Source organism: Trichomycterus rosablanca, chromosome 17 (genome assembly GCF_030014385.1).
Source record: "Trichomycterus rosablanca isolate fTriRos1 chromosome 17, fTriRos1.hap1, whole genome shotgun sequence".
NCBI lineage: Eukaryota > Metazoa > Chordata > Actinopteri > Siluriformes > Trichomycteridae > Trichomycterus > Trichomycterus rosablanca.
The window spans coordinates 3,079,080-3,097,244 of record NC_086004.1 but is presented as its reverse complement, the minus strand read 5'-3'; the positions used below and the strand labels follow the sequence as shown (position 1 = coordinate 3,097,244).

General features: G+C 39.9%; 1 protein-coding gene across 3 annotated transcripts; it reads left to right on the top strand.

Moving 5' to 3' along the window:
- The first annotated feature begins 657 nt into the window (after positions 1-657).
- ankmy1 (ankyrin repeat and MYND domain containing 1) lies at positions 658-16,697 on the top strand. 3 transcript variants are annotated; one of them, XM_063013330.1, is made up of 18 exons: positions 673-976; positions 2,971-3,117; positions 3,843-4,028; positions 5,138-5,421; positions 6,726-6,942; positions 7,838-8,014; positions 9,233-9,627; positions 9,985-10,156; positions 10,699-10,839; positions 11,490-11,639; positions 12,048-12,155; positions 12,304-12,435; positions 13,648-13,761; positions 14,475-14,640; positions 15,268-15,391; positions 15,474-15,512; positions 15,632-15,786; positions 16,413-16,697. In XM_063013330.1, exons 1-18 carry the CDS (start codon positions 842-844, stop codon positions 16,589-16,591), a joined length of 3,021 nt encoding a protein of 1,006 aa, XP_062869400.1. In that variant the 5' UTR covers positions 673-841; the 3' UTR covers positions 16,592-16,697. The 3 variants fall into 3 exon arrangements, with proteins under 3 accessions (XP_062869402.1, XP_062869401.1, XP_062869400.1); XM_063013332.1 differs by lacking the exons at positions 14,475-14,640; positions 16,413-16,697 and having other exon boundaries at positions 658-976; positions 15,632-15,692; XM_063013331.1 differs by lacking the exons at positions 15,474-15,512; positions 15,632-15,786; positions 16,413-16,697 and having other exon boundaries at positions 658-976; positions 14,480-14,640; positions 15,268-15,357.
- The last annotated feature ends 1,468 nt before the right edge of the window (positions 16,698-18,165 follow it).

Sequence of the window (18,165 nt, the reverse complement as noted above, 5' to 3'; positions counted from 1 at the left end):
CAGGACCTTCTTGCTGTGAGGCGACAGTGCTACACTAAATACCCTAAATACTAAATAAACAACGAATTCAGCTATGGTTGCAGAGCTGATAGAGTTGGTGCTGCACAGTATTGTTAATCCTGGGAACCTGGGTTTGAATATTACCTAGCATCACATGCACTGCTTGTTCTGGGTTTAAATGTGTGCAGTAATCTTTTGACTGATCAGTTTATTTGTTTTAATGGTCGACTGTATATCCAAGTTTAATGCAATTTTTACTCTCATTTAAGTATATGTTTTAACACACTTTTGCCCTAAATAACAGCTGAATTGAATAAAATGTCTCCGGTTCCCAACGTTTCAAAGAGTCGATTCAAAGATCCGATTCAATGAGCCGATTCATTCGCAAACGACACTTCACTGAAAAGAGCATAGTGGGAATTCTTGGTTGCTAAGTGCGCGCTGCTGTGAGTCAAAAACACAAAGCTTGATTAACACTCATGGGTTTAAAATGTCACGGCGTAACAGATTTGTTATGTTGGACGCAGTGAGTCTGGTCGAATAGTTCACTTCAGTCAGCTCAGTGTGTTGATTCGGTACAAACGGGTAACAACTGTACGCCGTTCTGTTTGGATACGGGCACGCGCACACTTGAACTCCTGGTTTAAACTTTGGTCGTCATGGTAACAGGTCAGCTCGCGATCAAATATAACCGTCAAACTGCAGCTTGTGGAAGAAGTTCCAGTAAAAGTGTAAAAACGTCAATTTTTTTGTGTAGTTCTTCGATTAAACCTCAGAAATGTGGATAGTTTTGTGTTTGTGGACAAAGTGGTGCTTGTGTTAGTGGAGAACAGCGTTAATAATGAGAGGTAGCTTGTGCGAGAAGAGCAGAAATGGAGCAGGAGTTCAGGAATGGCCGGACGGATCCAAATATGAAGGAGAATTTCTTAACGGACTGAAACATGGCAGCGGATTTTTCACCTGGACTAACGGAGAGGTTGTATTGTTTAATATCAGTGTGATCTATAACTATAATCTAATATTAAAACCACCTCCTTGTTTCTACACTCACTGTTCATTTTATCAGCTCCACTTACCACATAGAAGCACTTTGTAGTTCTACAATTACTGACTGTAATCCATCTGTTTCTCTGCATACTTTTTTTTAGCGTGCTTTCACCCTGTTCTTCAATGGTCAGGACCCCCACAGGACCACCACAGAGCAGGTATTATTTAGGTGGTGGATCATTCTCAGCACTGCAGTGACACTGACATGGTGGTGGTGTGTTAGTGTGTGTTGTGCTGGTATGAGTTAAATACCCTGTCCACTCACTGTCCACTCTATTAGACGCTCCTACCTAGTCGGTCCACCTTGTAGATGTAAAGTCAGAGACGATCGCTCATCTATTGCTGCTGTTTGAGTCGGTCATCTTCTAGACCTTCATCGGTGGTCACAGGACGCTGCCCACGGGGCGCTGTTGGCTGGATATATTTTTGGTTGGTGGACTATTCTCAGTCCAGCAGTGACAGTGAGGTGTTTAAAAACTCCAGCAGCGCTGCTGTGTCTGATCCACTCATACCAGCACAACACACACTAACACACCACCACCATGTCAGTGTCGCTGCAATGCTGAGAATGATCCACCACCCAAATAATACCTGCTCTGTGGTGGTCCTGTGGGGGTCCTGACCATTGAAGAACAGCATGAAAGGGGGCTAACAAAGCATGCAGAGAAACAGATGGACTACAGTCAGTAATTGTAGAACTACAAAGTGCTTCTATATGGTAAGTGGAGCTGATAAAATGGACAGTGAGTGTAGAAACAAGGAGGTGGTTTTAATGTCATGGCTGATTGGTGTATATCTATTCTGTCCAGGTAGCCTTGGCTCACTGACCCATACACTGTCCAGTCCCTGAATAATAGAACAGCTCATCGAACATGCTAGTATGGCCAACACGTAGCTGTCTTGGAAGTTTCATTTCTGAATGATTGGAACACACTTCTTTGTCTACGTGAAAAACTAAAATTCTTTAATTAGGCTTTATAAAGTTATTTAATTATTTATTAGGATTTTAATGTCATGTTTTACACCGTGGTTACATTTATGACAGGACAGGTAGGTACAGGTTACACAAGATTCATCAGTTCAAGTTTAATAAAGTCAAACACAATTGGACTGTGGGAGGAAATCGGAGCACCCGGAGGAAACCCACGCAGACACGGGGAGAACATGCAAACTCCACACAGAAAGGACCCTGACCGCCCCACTTGGGGATTAAACCCAGGATCTTCTTGCTGTGAGGCGACAGTGCTACCCACTGAGCCACCGTGCCACCCCCAGGCTTTATAAAGATCTGCTGGGTCAAAACCTCTATCAACTGAGATTCAGTGCTTTGATTGGAATACACTTCTTTGTCCAAAAAGTGTAAATTAATTTATGTGTTTTTAAACATTACTAGGTCACAAAAGATATAGTGAGCAACTTCTGTAATGTAGAACATCATATAATGCCTATTAACTTATGTGTCATGGTGTTCTTTAATTTTACTCTTTAAATTATAAGCCTAGTGGTTAAGGTTGCCAGGTTGCCACTGTTGGGCCCTTAAACAAGGCCCTTAACCCTCAATTGCTTAGATTGTATACTATCACAATTGTAAGTCGCTTTGGATAAAAGCGTCTGCTAAATGCCGAAAATGTAAATAAGTGTCTATAGCTGGTGTCTTTTCTGTGCCCATTTAAATAAAGCTAGTTAAACTGCACCTTATAAAAACATGGCACAGTAGTCTCTTACCAAGGTCAGAACGAAATCCATGGCCATATGCCAAGGTCAGATGTACAAACCCTATTTCCTGAAAAGTCGGGACATTTTGTAAAATGTAATTCAATAAAAACAAGGATTAAATGATAACACTGCGTTATCCTTGTCATGACGAGCATGAAAATAAATGAATGAATGTTTATATAATGACTGAAATGTATTTTTATGTAGTCTTATAAAGGCTCCTTCTACAAGGATTACAGACATGGCAGTGGCACCTACTGCTGGCCAGATGGGTCTCACTTCACAGGAAAGTTTTATCTAAATCGTAAAGAGGGCTATGGGGTTCACGTCTTCCCTGATGGAGCGATCTTCAAGGTATAGTACCACCTTGATGAGATAGTATCCATATGTATGAACACTTTCCTAGTTTATGTAAAGTGGTGCATTCTAAACATTTTCATGTATTACTGAAAATTACTAGTTTAAAAACCCTATTTTATATCTTCATACCTCCTCATAATGCTGTAGACTGCAGAAGTGTTGTTAGCCGGCAAACACATCCTCACATGTTCTACTTACTCCATGTGGTTCTTATTTTAATTTGTAAACAACTAAGAGTTAAACGACTTGACTCTTTTTTTTGGTTGAATGAACTAGAATAGATAGATTAGATTAGTTTTCAGTGGAGTGGTTTGGGCTAAAAGGGCTCTTATATGCAGACTTGGACAATATGTGTCCAGCAGCCCTTTAACCATGTGGCATCCTATTATTTAGCTCTGTTGTGTTTGTAGAGTGCATGTTTAAAAGCTGGGGTCAGAGTGCAGGTTTAGCCATTGTACTGTGCTCCAGGACTTAAGAGGGTTAAGGGTCTTGTTTAAACGTCTAACAGTGGAGAAGTTCCATATAATAATGCTGCTACTAAAATATTCTTATATAAATTGCGTTTTATTAATAAAGCTGTTGCCAACTGTGCTGGTGGTTGTATTAAATTTCACATGATTACATTTTAAATGTAATTGAATATTTAATATTTCAAATAGCTGTCAGTATAATATAGTTTCTAAAAGGAATTTGTTGGATGTTTATTCCTGTGTTTTTAGGGCTTGTACCATTCAGATGAGCACTTTGGGCCTGGAATAATGATGTACCCAGATGGCCGGCAGGATGTGGGTCTGTGGTACCGCCAATGGCTGCTGCATCTATGCACCAGTGTATATATAGGCTTCACTCTGATGGACTTCCCTGAGCATGTGTCTCGACTCCCAAAGCAGTACCGACTCACGCAGGTAACCATGGGCCGTAGTACTGCGCTGTTCAAAAAGCACAAAAATGTGCTGTGATCAAAATTATTTCAAAGTGTTTGCATATCTTGCACACCACTACCTGTTAGTCAGTATTGATCCATAACACCTTACTATTACACAGCAATTCTGAGTAACTTAAAATTGCTGCTTTATAATGATGTGTTAATGTGGCAGGTTGTTTTGAATGTAAAATGTGTTTTATTCCACTACATCCTAAAATAATTATGCAAAATACTTAAGCAATAGAACACGAGAGGGAGTGTGTTATCGCGAATAACATCACGGCTGTGATTTGGTCGTGTTATATTCACGATAACACACGACCTCGAGTGTTCTATTGCTTTTATACAACAGTTTTTACAAAATAAAGAAAGAAAATAAATCAAAGAAGCCCTGAATTTCATATTAAATATGCTTTAATATTGACGATACCTTCCGCCAAAAAGTAGTTCCACAACGAATATATGTTTATATATTTTAACACTACAAAGCAGACATCCCAAGTTGCAAAAACTCATTTCAGGGAGGTAAGAACAAGAAGAAGAAGAAAGCAAGAACCTCCGAAGGGAAAAAAAGAAATAAAAAACCTCTCGCACACACCAAAGGCTATGGATGAAAACAGAGCTACTAGGAGCTGCTAACTGGCTTAACTAACTGTTCGCGTTACAAACACTATTTAGGCTTAATTTCCCTAAATAGTGCACTAGATTGTGTATCAGATCATGGATATACTGTATGTTCCCTACATAGTGCACTAGATAGTGAATTAGACAATTGGTTATGTTCCCTACACGGTGCGCTAGATTGTATATCAGATAACGGATTTAAAACGCGATCGGGGAAAAAAAGTCTGTGTCGCCTGCGTGCGCGTTTGTGTGCATGAAGCTCGTCGTTAATGGCAACGCGTCAGCGGAGTAATACCATTGTGGTGTGAAAAGACCGTGCTGTTATCACCAATATCATCACGTTTAGAACGCTTCTCAACCAATCAGATTGTAAGGTCGGAACTACCTGTTGTATAATAATTATTATATCAGTGTTTCTTGCAATTAAATTTCAGATATTGATTCTGTCTGTCTGCACATCCATAGACTGAGCTCCAGGTATTCACCCTCCCACCCTGTGCAGAAAACAGGTGGTTATGCTCAGTGGACACGTCTCTGCTAGATGACCCATCTCTTCTGGAAGATGACGGGTTTATCCTGCCCCCCGGCATAGAGACGTACTCCACCGATTCAGACCACCTGCCATTACCCCCGCGCCTGCGGCAGCAACTCAACCTGCACTTCTTCAACAGGAGTGATATCAGCACGCTATCAGTTTCTAATGGCCTGTCCCTTCAGCAGAGAATGAAAGCTCATATCCATACTCACAGGTCAACTAAAGCTGTTTTTTTAACACTTAGACTGCACAGTGTGTATGAGTCCTGTAGGGATGTCTTGTCCATCTTAATTAAACACATCACATGTTTGACTTTTGGATATATTTGTCGCTAGCAGTAATTGCGCTTTCTGGCAGGGTTATAGGACATATATGCTCATTGGTCATGCTATTAGGAACAAATGTTTTCCTGGTCATTCATGGAATTCATTCTCCAATTAGCCACTTATGTGACAGAAGCTTAGTTTATGAAACCATACAGACATGAGTCAGAGGCTTCAGTTTATTTTTACATCCATCTTGAGATATAAGACAAAGACAAACTGGTTTCTAAAGTGTTTTTTTTTTTAAGAACAGTCTCTAAAGTTCACACAGAACTGTGTGAAAAACAAAACTGAAAACATCTAGTGAGTGGCAGTTCTGCTGGCAGAAACCCCATGTTAAAAGAGGTCAGATGATTTTCATTATCCAGTGGTTGTGTTCATGCAATTAGGCTCAAGTTTCACAGTGATAGTCACATTTACCATACCGCCCGTCTTTTAATAAACACTTGTGTGAGTATATATATATATATGTGTGTGTGTGTGTGTGTGTGTCAGACTGATACAGAAGGTACATTTTAGACAGAGGTAAATCAAGATATTTCATGCTTTTAAAGGGTGTCGTGACTAAAAAAAGTTCAAGGAACGCTGGTTTAGAGTGTATTAATACACTACTAGACTGCTACTTCTACTAATTACTATTAGTACTAGCAATTTTAATGCTACTGTGTGATTCAGACAGGTGAGAAAGCCTACCAGATACAGGTTAGTGCTTGTAATGCATAAGAGATATTGTTGAATTAGGTTTCCAGTGTTGGAATGTGTGTTTATTATTTGGATTAGCTTTGACATTATTACTGTTCCTTAAAACAGTTTTATACAGTGTAGCATATAAATTATTACTGCCTGCCAATATTTTGATTTCTGGCTCAATATCAACTAAGGACAACAGAAATGCATGAATACTGTCGTAGCCTCCAGTTATTCATGAGCACTGCTGAAGAATTGCGATTACACTGCAGTAAAAAGGCCATTTCATTTTACGATTGAGAATTAGATTTTTATTAATGATGTTTGAACATGACAAGACTCCACATGAGCTTTGACTCTATGCCAATAAAATAGAAAAGTGTAGTCAGCTCTATTCATTTAGAACTAAACTTTTTATTGGGCTGAAGTGTTGGAGGTGGACATCTACTAGCTAATCAGGAATAAGTATTGTGATAGTAGAAATCTTAACATGCTGTGTCCTTTTTAGGTTTGATGCTGGGGGTCTGGACTGGAACGTTGCTGCTGTGCTGGCTATGAACAGAGATTATTTTGGACCTAAGGGCTCACTGGAGCTCGGGTCAGAGAGGCTTATCAGAGAGGCATCACTGGGTAATCTCCAAAATGTTCAGCAAATCCTGAGGGATGGACGAGTTCACCCTGATGTAGCTGATGCGAGAGGACACACGGCACTCATTGCAGCAGCAGTAATACCGACTCTATGTTTTACAAAGGAAAGATTAGATTAGATTGTTTAGTGTTAAAGGCGCACAAATAGAATATTGGTACACATAAATACACAAAATTGTATGTAGAACCTTTCATGTAATGCATTACAGGTCAAACAGATCACATGTAAACTTATCAGATAAAAAAATAATTAAAATAATGAATATATATATATTTTTCCCCATTTTAGTTGCATATATTAAATCCCCTGCCTTCCACTCAAACACATGTTTATGTAGATGCCCACAGCTGGGGATTCAAACCCTGGATCCCAGTGATAATGAGCTGCACCTATTAATTTCATTTTTATCAACTTATTCATTCTGGTCAGTCACAGCTTGAAACACTTGGTGCAAGGCCAGTCAGTCTGTGTAGAGGCCCAGCCAGCCAATAATAATAATAATAAATAATAATACCAATAATAATTAAGCAAAATAAAATGTTAGTTATTTTGTAAGGTATCTTTTGGTATTATTTAAGCTGTTATGAAATTATATACTTGATTGCTTTCCATTCTCAATAGTGTTCAGCAAATTCAGTTATTCGAAGAATCCAGTTTTGACCCTTATAATGACCGAAAGTGTCCACACCCATTTCAGCACTGTCTGGAATTCCTCTTGCTACAAAATTAATGTATAAATAAAGGCAATGATCATATTTTCCAGGTTGTGTGAATGTTTTGTAAACAGTTTTACCAGCAGGTGGCAGCACTTGCACTTCAGGTTTTTAATGTCCTTTAGGAATTTGGAGGCGTGACAGCTGCCATTTATCAAACAGCAGGGTGTCCAACCTTCATATGCTTTATTTCATTTATACACTGGGAATTGTGTAAACTGTGTAAAAAAAAAAAGCATTTTCTGTATCTCGTTGCAGGAGAATTGTCATAACGATGTTATTCACTTGCTGCTGGACAGTGGAGCTGATGTGAATAAACTGAATAATGAGGGGATGTCTGCTCTGGCTGTCTGCACTGTGCTCTGTTACCCACTCCAGTCTCTACATGAAACAGTGGCTGAGAGGACAGCACAAAATGTCACCACAAAACCAGAAGTGAGCCTCATTACTGTCTGGATAATGTAACGTAAACAAACAGTAAACAACAGTCCTGGATTTTCCCTGCACCACACTTCATTGTTTTCCTTGCTTAAATACACATACAGCCAATTAATAATTGAGGATCGGTTTCAACACATTGTCTTTCATCAGCATATGTGAAATAGAAAAATATCCCCATCTGAGAAAATGTATTCCAAGGCAAATCAGATTAGGCAATTACAGCATTATGAAAGTGCCATTCGAACCCCTATTGACTTGCAAAGTGGCTTAATTTCTATAAAGCAAGGTAGTGTGCATATTTTGCAAGTGAAAAGCCAGGCCAGTAGTCAAAAGAAAGATAGTTGTGTATAGAATAAATAGAAAGATACACTCACTGAGCACTTTATTAGGTACACCCTTCTGGTACGTACATTTAATTATTTTATAAGCTATACCTACTATACATATGAAGATGTAGGTATACAATTATTGACTGTAGTCAGTCTGATGCTCTGTATGTTGGCTATGTATTTGAAATATGGAGAAGTGCTAGCTAGGGTACTGGGCTAGTAATCAGAATCAGAAGGTTTCAAGCTCTCCTCCCCACAGACAGTCAAATTGATCAATACCTTTAACCCTCAGTGTTTGGATTGTATTCAGTCACAATTGTAAGCTGCTTCAGATAAAAAGCGTCTGCTAAATAAAAAAAAAAACAGCCTAGCCATTGGGAGGTGCACTTGTCATTGTGCTCTCAGTGCTGGTCCCAAGCCTGGAAAAAAAGGAGGCTTGTGCCAGGAACAGCATCTGGCGTTAAAACTGTGCCAAATCATGTATGTGGACCAGGATGGTTTGCTGTGGCAACTTTTAAATACAGGAACAGCCAAAAAATGTATAAATGTGTGGTTGCTCATAACTGAAATAACATTTTATGTGTAGTAAAATCTCCACTGTTAATTGTTTGTATACATATTTAAACGCTATTAGAAATAGATTTTTTCTAGCAGATATAAAAATCATAATTTGAATAAATTGATCCATATAATAATTATATACCATTTACTGTTGAATGAATAAGTGGGAAATATGATTTTAAAAACTATGAATAAATAACATACAGATTTAATTAGCAATGGAAATTGCTGATTTCCCTCTGTGCTCAAAACTTTGTTTTCTTACAGTAAATTTGCATGATTGTATTTTAAAGTTCTTTCTCAACTCTTCCTTATGTTAAAGACAAGAGCCTCCACTGCTCTGACGAAAAGCTGCCATGAAGACGCTGCTGATCTGACATCTGAAATGCCCGGAGACACAGCTGATACAGAACTGATCTTCAAAAACATTATAATGAACCAGCCGGAGCAAGAGCATTCATCTGAAGGGTTCAGCAGAGCTTCAGAGCACACTGAGGAAAGTAAAACCCCCAGTAAAGAACAAACTATGTTTGATCTAAACTCAGAGGATAGTTTGGGAAATGGAAGCCCAGTGGATGGTTGTATATCGTACTCTGCTTGTTCAGATGTCACAGAGGACAGTGTGCAGCAAATGACTAAGGTCCTGAGTGTGGCCAGCCAGGTTTCATCTGCAAAAACCCAGATGACAGACCACAAGATGTCACATATGAAGACTGAGTGAGTTTCTGACAGGTTTAAAGTTTTTGGGGAGTTTGTCAAGTTATTTAATATATTATATTATTGTTAGGTGAATACATACATACAACTCATACATTCAAGAGTTCAAGAACTAATTTAGCTTAATTTAATCCATATAATGATCTATTAATTTGTATAACAGTGTAATAAGGCATATTAAACACAATGAGCTATTTAAAAGTACAATAGGTAATAAGGAAAGAGGAATTAGAAACTTCTCATTGCCCTTAGGTCTAAGTGAATAGGTGAGTGTGATGAATTGGCAGTTATTAAGGATATTATGTGCTACACTTTGATTTACTTATACAGTTTTCTTCTGATTTGGATGTGAGGCAGACATCAGGCCCATTGGACCACTATGACGCTGCTGCTGGATCGAGGAGCAGACCCGAATGCCTCTGTCATCCCGATGCCAGTCATTTTCCTGGCTATAAAAGTGGGTCACGTCGAAGCTGTGCAGAAACTGCTGGAGTGTGGCGCCCGCACAGACCTGCACTTACCAGCAGAGGTGAGCATCATACATACATGATGAGTTTTAATAGCATATATGCATCCTATTCTATACATTTTTAAGTATGAGTAGCTGTATGTTGTCTTTGCAAAACAAATGGAATATAGAACAATAGACACTACTTAGCACTAAACTACATGTGCATTAGTAGAAATTTGTCCACTAATTGAGATTTGACTTTACTGTTTATACGGCAGAGAAACTGAATAAGAACTCTGTTGTGCTTTTAATGATCACAGAACAGTTTTGCTAACTGTTTACACATGGCACAGGGAGAAAGAGAGCTCAGAGTTAAACATGAAAAGGATTTAAAAATTAAAAGGATTACCTTTTGTATCTATATAAAAATAACAAAAGTAGGAACACCAGCAATATAAAAAAATGGATACAGGGCACTTGGGTGGATCTTTCGATTTAAGTTATTTACTTTTAATCTATTGCCTTTAAATGCACAGTATGGTTATTAAGTCTGCAAAGTTACCTGCTTTTTGTCCTAAATACATTTAAAAACCTGAACATGTTGCCCTTTATGTATATAGCAAAAGGGCCTGTACTCACTTCACGTGGCAGCAGGACTGCCTGGGCCAGAGGGTCCTAAGATCACAGAGCTGCTCTTGCATGCTGTTGCAGACCCTGACGTCAAAGCAAATGATGCCGATGAGACGTACGAGCTGGACAAGGTCAGACATCTCGACTGCACCACACACAGTTTATTCTTGCTTTGGTAAACTTTCTGGTAGTGTTGTGATTTGTTTGCATGAAGTGGCTTAAAATAGCAGGAACAGTAGAGGGGGGACTAATGCATTGTTGATACTAGAAAAATGCAAAAATGTCACATGATCTGACCTGAAGACATCTTCATGATGCTTGGTATAAAGAATCCGTTGTAATCTAGTGTACATAAATGTAGTATATGTTTCCTAAAAGCTGTTGTTGAATGTTGGCTGTTGAAGTAGGTTGTTAGCATTCAGGGCAGCACATTGGCACCACACGTCTCACAGCAGCTACACACCTGCCCCAGCGAACAACAACTTTCCAAAGGAACATGCAATGTGCAAATTACTGGGACCCAGTATCCTACAGTAGTCCACAATGATCAGGATAGTGTATATTTTGAAGATAATGGTAACACTAGAGGTCAGGAGGTACTGTGGATACCAATAAGAAATTATAACAGCTATTTGTTTTGTGTTGTGTAGAAATTGCACCAATGTCATTCCTACCTGGAGCAACTTGTTTCCACTCATGGTCAATGTTACCTGTTCCTATTGTTATCTGTAGACTATTATAAAAATAAACATATTCTTTAGAGGTCTACATTTGCACACAGAACTCGAAGGATGCACACAGGGGCTGCAGAAACAGGTCGTCCATTGGTCTTGGACCTCCAGCAGGCTTTTTTACTACATCCACAGAGATGCCTGAAGAAGGGGGAAGGACGCCACTTCATGTGGCCTGCCAACGAGATACGGATTACATAGTAAGCATGTACACTCAGCATTCAAAACATAAAGGCTGCTGCCTAATCTGATGGTCAAAAAGAATTTACCTGGCTAGAAAGAATCCTGATACTGAAGGTATCTAGTAGCAGGATATTACAACAGGTCCTTCAATTTGTATACACTGGAACAATAGCCAAATTTAAAGTGGATATTGTTTGAGTCATATTTTATGTAAAAATGTTGGCTGAGACTTCCAGTCCAAACCTAAAGCTGCAAAAACCAGACAACAACTGGGATGTTTGCTAATCAGCTACATTTCATTTAATTCATTCACCAATTAAATCGATATTTAAAGGTGTCAGATGTGTAAATAATCTGCTCTTCTGATTTTTTTAAGAGCTGTGCATTGCTTTCAGTGATGTGAGAATTGATTTTCTGTTGTGCAGAATGCCAGAGAAGTGGTTTCCATTCTGCTCGCCCACAAAGCAAGCACCAACCATCTGTGGAGCGGCCATTCACCCCTCTCACTAGCCATCGCCAGTGGCAATGACCTCGTGAGTAACCTTGGAAGATTTTCAGTTGATATAATGGCAATTAAAACTGTATCACATTCCATCCAATGTTCAGTATTTGGTTTGGATGTTTACTGCATCCTTTTACTTTTGTATTTAATACTGTTTTTATTTTTGCATCGTACCTCAGGCTGTAGAGGAGCTTCTAGCTGCTGGAGCCGACCCAAACCTGCCCCTCTCCCGAAATGTGGGCAGTGCCCTGTGTGCCACCGCTAACGTCCACTACAACTGGGGGCCTCACCCACGCAACAGAGTGAAACTGGTATTTGCTGCAGGTTTTAATAAATGTAGTCATTTTCATCCTTATTGTAGAAATATAAACTCCTTATCGTTTGTGACATCAGTCAGCAATGGCACATAGGTGGCACAGCAGTGTAGCAGTGTAAAAACTTGTGCTATTGTCGTAGAAAAACACGAGACCTAGTAACAAAGACTCAGAATAAAATCAGAACCACCCAGGATTAATGCAAAAGGTTTATTACACAAGATCTATTGCAATAGGACACATCTCATCTACAGTCAACCTGCAGTCCATCAGAGAATGTGCAATGAGACAAAGGAAAGTCACATTACTTACACCCACTTTAGGGTGTTGGCCGAAGCCTTATAAGGCGATTTCTAGAACATTCTATCTCCGGGCAGATTTCAAAGCTAACTCAAGTTGTTATTTATAAGGAGATGAAACTCTTTACATTGTCAAAAAAAACAGGAAGGATTGTCTAGTTTCAAAGCAGAACTTGTCTCAACAGCAGAGCTAGTCTCCAAAAATAACAGAACTTACAGACATACAGAATAGTTAACTTTTTGACCTCAGACGACTTGCACCAAAATGTTAAAGATTATAGAAAAATGTATCAATGTATTAAAACTTCTAACTTACTTAAAATATATTAAAATTTCCCTCACACTATCAAACAACAGGCCTAGCTGGCCATATATGAGGGATTGAAGGTTGACAGGGTTTCTTTTCATTGCCGCTGCAAAATGCGATCGCTGCTGGCCGTCGAGGTACCTGCACAAATGGTGGATGATTCATGGCTGGCTTAGCATGACTCCAAAAGCGATATGGCTCTCTGTGAGAAAAAAAATAAAAGTGTCAGCTATACAAAAAAATCAAGGTCCAAAGACTTATCAGCTTAGACACAGATCACATTAATGAAGCACTCAGTGGTAACGTACTAATAATTTGATTACAACACAATCTTATATAATTGACTGTGGCACCAGTGGGATTTGAACTAAATTATTGCATGAGTTAGGTGTTTGGTAGTTGCCCGAATTCATTTTAATTTGAGTTTGAATTATTAAATTCAAATGAACGTTGAAGGTGGGAATTTTTTAGCTTCATTAAAATTTGTAATTTAAATTGATAAACATCAGCCAGGCCATATATGTTTGCCAATGCAGGTTTAAGGCTGTAAAGTATAGCACTGGGTCAGCAGATATAGTGTTTGTTATCCCTTTTGTTATTCAGGTTGAGAAACTGATAAAGGCTGGTGCTGATATCTTAATGCCTGTGGTGGTTGGTGATAGACAGAGGAGTGCTCTAGGAACAGCAGTCGATTACGCTCATCATTCATTTAACCAGGTACAGACACAGCATTCTCATAGATACAAAACTAATCTCATGAGTAGTTCTGAAATATGTCAGCTTCACACATCTACACTTCAGTGATCCAAGCACTGTGAGTCATTGACAACAGTGATGGTCAAATAGACAAGGATATGAAAAACAAGTCATTTGGCACCATCAGCAAGATACGATTGATGACAGCCTTGGTCTGGTCAGTAGCCACATGTGGATCTGAAGCCTGGACACTGAAGAAAGAGGAAGAAATACATATTCAGGCTTTTGAGAAGTGCATTAAAAAACCTCATGAAAATCTCATGGAGAAAGATGATGACCACAAAGCAAATTTACAAGATGGCCAGAACAGAAAATGAGCTACTTAACCACAGCCATGATACTGTGGCTGCGTGTGTTGCAGAGGGAGTAAAAAGTGAAAAAAAAACTGAAGTAAATAACTGTGCACGAACCTACTGTGCACAAGCTTATAGTTACCCACAAATATTTTAGCAGGGTAGTGGTAGCTTAGTGGTTAAGGTACTGGCCTATTAATCGGAATGTTGCTGGTTCAAGCCCCACCACCGCCAAGTTGCCACTGTTAGGGCCCTCAACTCTTGTAAAAGCATCTGATAGATGTCGTAAAAGTTAAGGAAAGTTAAGACGAATGCCAGGTTTACTTTTTTGTAAATTTTTTCCTGTAACATTTTTAAACAAAATATTGGTGTCTTTTGAAGGACAGACGATTTGCCCACACACCGTACCACGCCTTAAGCCAGAGAGAAAGGGAGCTCTACAATGCCCGGTGTCAGCTCCTCACAGTGATGGGAGTCCTACTGAGAAAAGCCGCTCTCAGCATGGAGAAACAGCGTTTGGAAAACGAGCAGCACCAGGGCATTCACAGTCAGTATGACCACCAGGGTTCATTTTTACTTTTCTTTTATTTAAGGTTTAAATTTAGTTAAATTGACCATTCATTTAATGTCACTGATTCTTATAAAACTGTATATATTTGCTTTTTGTCTAGAAGTGTTTGAGTAGCTTCCTAAACAACGTTTTCTGTACAGACAAAATAACAAAATTAAGACTAAACCTTATTTTGGCTGATCCCCTTTCATTTTACCACTGCTTCATCCTGATTGCGGTGGGTCCTGTTCCACCGTGAAACACTGGACGCAAGGCAGGAACACCCTGCATAGGGCACCAGTCCAAACTAGGGCTTCGGCCATCATGTCTGTGCAGATGCAGACCGGTCGATAGTGCTTCTAAGATCCGAACCTGTGTGCCAGATATCAAGTCTTGACAAATCATGCAGCAGTTCAACATGTTTTTAGGAAAGTTTGTGCAAAGACTATATTTCTTAGCACAACACAAATAAACAACATTTGCGTTTTTTATTGTACCCTGTGCGACTTTATTTTGGCTCTTTATTTTATGGGTTTTTTAAATTACTGTCAACAGAATGTTATATATTTGTGACAGGTCTAATAGGAGTGTATGGATGTGTATGCGTGTGTATGTCGGCTGCAGGTGTTAGTCCTACAGAGAAGTTTGTGTTCACTGGAACAGGAGCCACTCCTCCCGGAGCCAGAACAAGAGTTCGCCTGTCTGAAGAGGGCAAAACATCCCCAAACGAGCCTGCGGATGAGCAGAGGTGCACACCCACACTCAGTTTAACAGAACAATTTAAGAGGACGAGGTGCACAACAACAACATTGTTCTGCTCTTAACTCTAGATCGCTGAGTAAAGACAAGGCTAAGACCGTGATTGTGAGGTGAGACCGTTTTTAATCCCGTTAAACCGAAATTGCATCATCAGCGCTGGTTCCACTCATGTCTCCTACCTGCTGAGGTAAGACTTTACAGGGCGTTTTTGTGTGTGCGTTTATTTCAGGAAACCCTTGTTTAAATACTGTTACCAGTGCGGTCGCTCAGCGTGGGTGGCGCTGACCCCGTGCAGCCGCTGTCGAGAGGTTTTCTACTGCAGTAAGATGTGTAAGATGAAGGCCTGGAACGAACATCATAAGGAGGAGTGTGTTCGTGTGCCAGGTAAAACCAACAGCAGTTCTTTCAGACTAAAGCTTCCCAGGACACTGGAGAAATGGAAGGTTGACTGGTCTGACCACACAAAGTACAAAAGCTGAAGGACCTGCTGGTGCCAACAGGATAACATGTTTGGCGGATGGTCCCAATGTTGTGGATTATCATTGTATAAAGGAGAGGGTGCTTGTGTGGCAAAGCGATACGCTAGCTCACAAATGCTATCAGTCGGCCAGGCATCTAGACAGACCAGTTTGATGTCTCGGTGGGGGTGTGTTTTGGCTTAAGGATTGGAGGGATGAGGGTTGGCCGATCAGCCTAGCCATTGGGAGGTCCCAAACCTGGATAAAAAAAACTGTGCCGAGTCAAATTTGTGGAGCAGAATATCCACGGTGGTGACAGTGCATAAAGGACACATACAAGCAAGGTAAAAGATAAACATTATTGAATAAAAAATCTTCTGTTGGGATGAAAAACCTTCTTACCGGCTAATTTTACTTAGTAAATGTGACTCCCCAGGTATGATGTGTGTTATTAGTAATACCAATATCAAAAAGGACAGGATTTACATGAATCTTCAATTCATTCTTCCGGTCAGACATGTAATGAGTGTCTCTTCTTTGTTGTCTTCACAGGAAGTGGACGTCATGAGGGCAGTCACATCACTGCTGACCAGCGGCACACCCTTTCAGGAAAAAGCTCCAGGAAAGAAAAGGATCTTCATATTAAGATGGATAAACCAAGCTTGGGCAGGCCAGCACCAAACATCATCATACATCAGCATGATCCAGAGGAAAATTACAGTTTTATATGATCATAATGTCGATGAGTAATAGCAATCAATATGACTGTAAACATGATGAAGTGGGCTTGTTATTATTACAAACATTAATTTCTAAATAAAACATGGCACAGCATTACATTCAGTACACGCCTACATGTAAAGCATAAGCATTTGAGAACATAGGACAGGATACGTTCTGTAATTTTGCATTTCTTTAGTGCCCTACAGACCAGAGCTGGATTTTGGTGCAGAAAGAACATGCCTAATGCCAAGTTCACACTACACGACTGGATCTCTTGTAATCGGGAGTCTTTCAAGTCGGTGTGGCTTTCACACTACACGACTGATCGGCGATAGGGGGTTTCACACTACACCATCTATCACCAACTGGAATCGCAGGCGAGCTTCTCTGGTCTCCCAGACTACGTTCTGTCACGAAAACAAACGTGAGAAGTGACGAGGGGTTTAATGATACCACGTCCAAAAATGCACATCAACAAGTAGCGAGCGATCAAAGTCTGTGCGCTGATGTGCAGCGTAAAAGCAAGTAGGAAAAATAAATGAATCTGAGTGGATTTGGCTACGCGAACAGCATGGATTGTTCTGTAGTGAGTTGGAAGTTAATGAATATTTTTTGCAATGCAGCATTGATGTTTTGTGGAGAACGATAAGGTCAGAAATACTGTAAAACTTGTGTGTGTGCTGATGTATTCTAATATATATTATAAAACGGATAGTTCCGGTCCTAAAATCTGATTGGCTGAGCCGCGTTCGAAGCCGTTGTAAAATCCCCGATAAACTCACACCTATGACCACCTCACATCATTCCATATTAATACGCCACTGAATAGAAAAAATTAATGTTATTTTCGCCCTCATGTTGCCTAGCAACACTGTTAATCGAACTATTTTGCGTCGCGGAAGAATGCTTTATTGTAAGTTTATACACAATAAATACATTTATGAATTAAACATTGTTGTATTTATTATATTTTATGTTGACCGCCGTTTTATAAAAGCAATAAGCCACTCGAGACCGTGCGTTACTGTTATGATTTTAGCACGGGGAAAGAAGTTTTAGGCACTCCGCTTCGCGTCGTGCCAAAAACGTCATCCCCGTGCTAAAATCACAGTAATGCACGGCCTCTCGTGGCTTATTGCTTTACTATATTAAGCCCGTCCCACCTTTTTACACTCTTATCCTGTTTTTCCCCTCACACCGTATCTTGCGTTCTCATTGGCTGTTCGACATAGCTCTCATTGCCAGTTGGGCGACTCGGATCCAGATATCTGACATGCTAGAAATCTCTCTTCGGCGAGCCGCTCGGATCGAGTTGCTAAGTAGCTCACACATAGTGATTGAGAGCCGAGTTTCGATCGCTGAGCGAACGCCGAGTTGCTTCCGAGCCGGCAAATCTAGCGCCGACCAGTCGCAGAGCGAAAATCAGGGCAAAAATCGTGTAGTGTGAACTAGGCATAACACTGCATCAAATCTACTTATTGAGGCTTTTGTTTAAGGTTGGTGCTCCTTTTTCAGTCACTTTTGAGCCCAGCAACATACATGATTTAGATGAAACCTAAACATGTTTTTAGTTGATTACAGA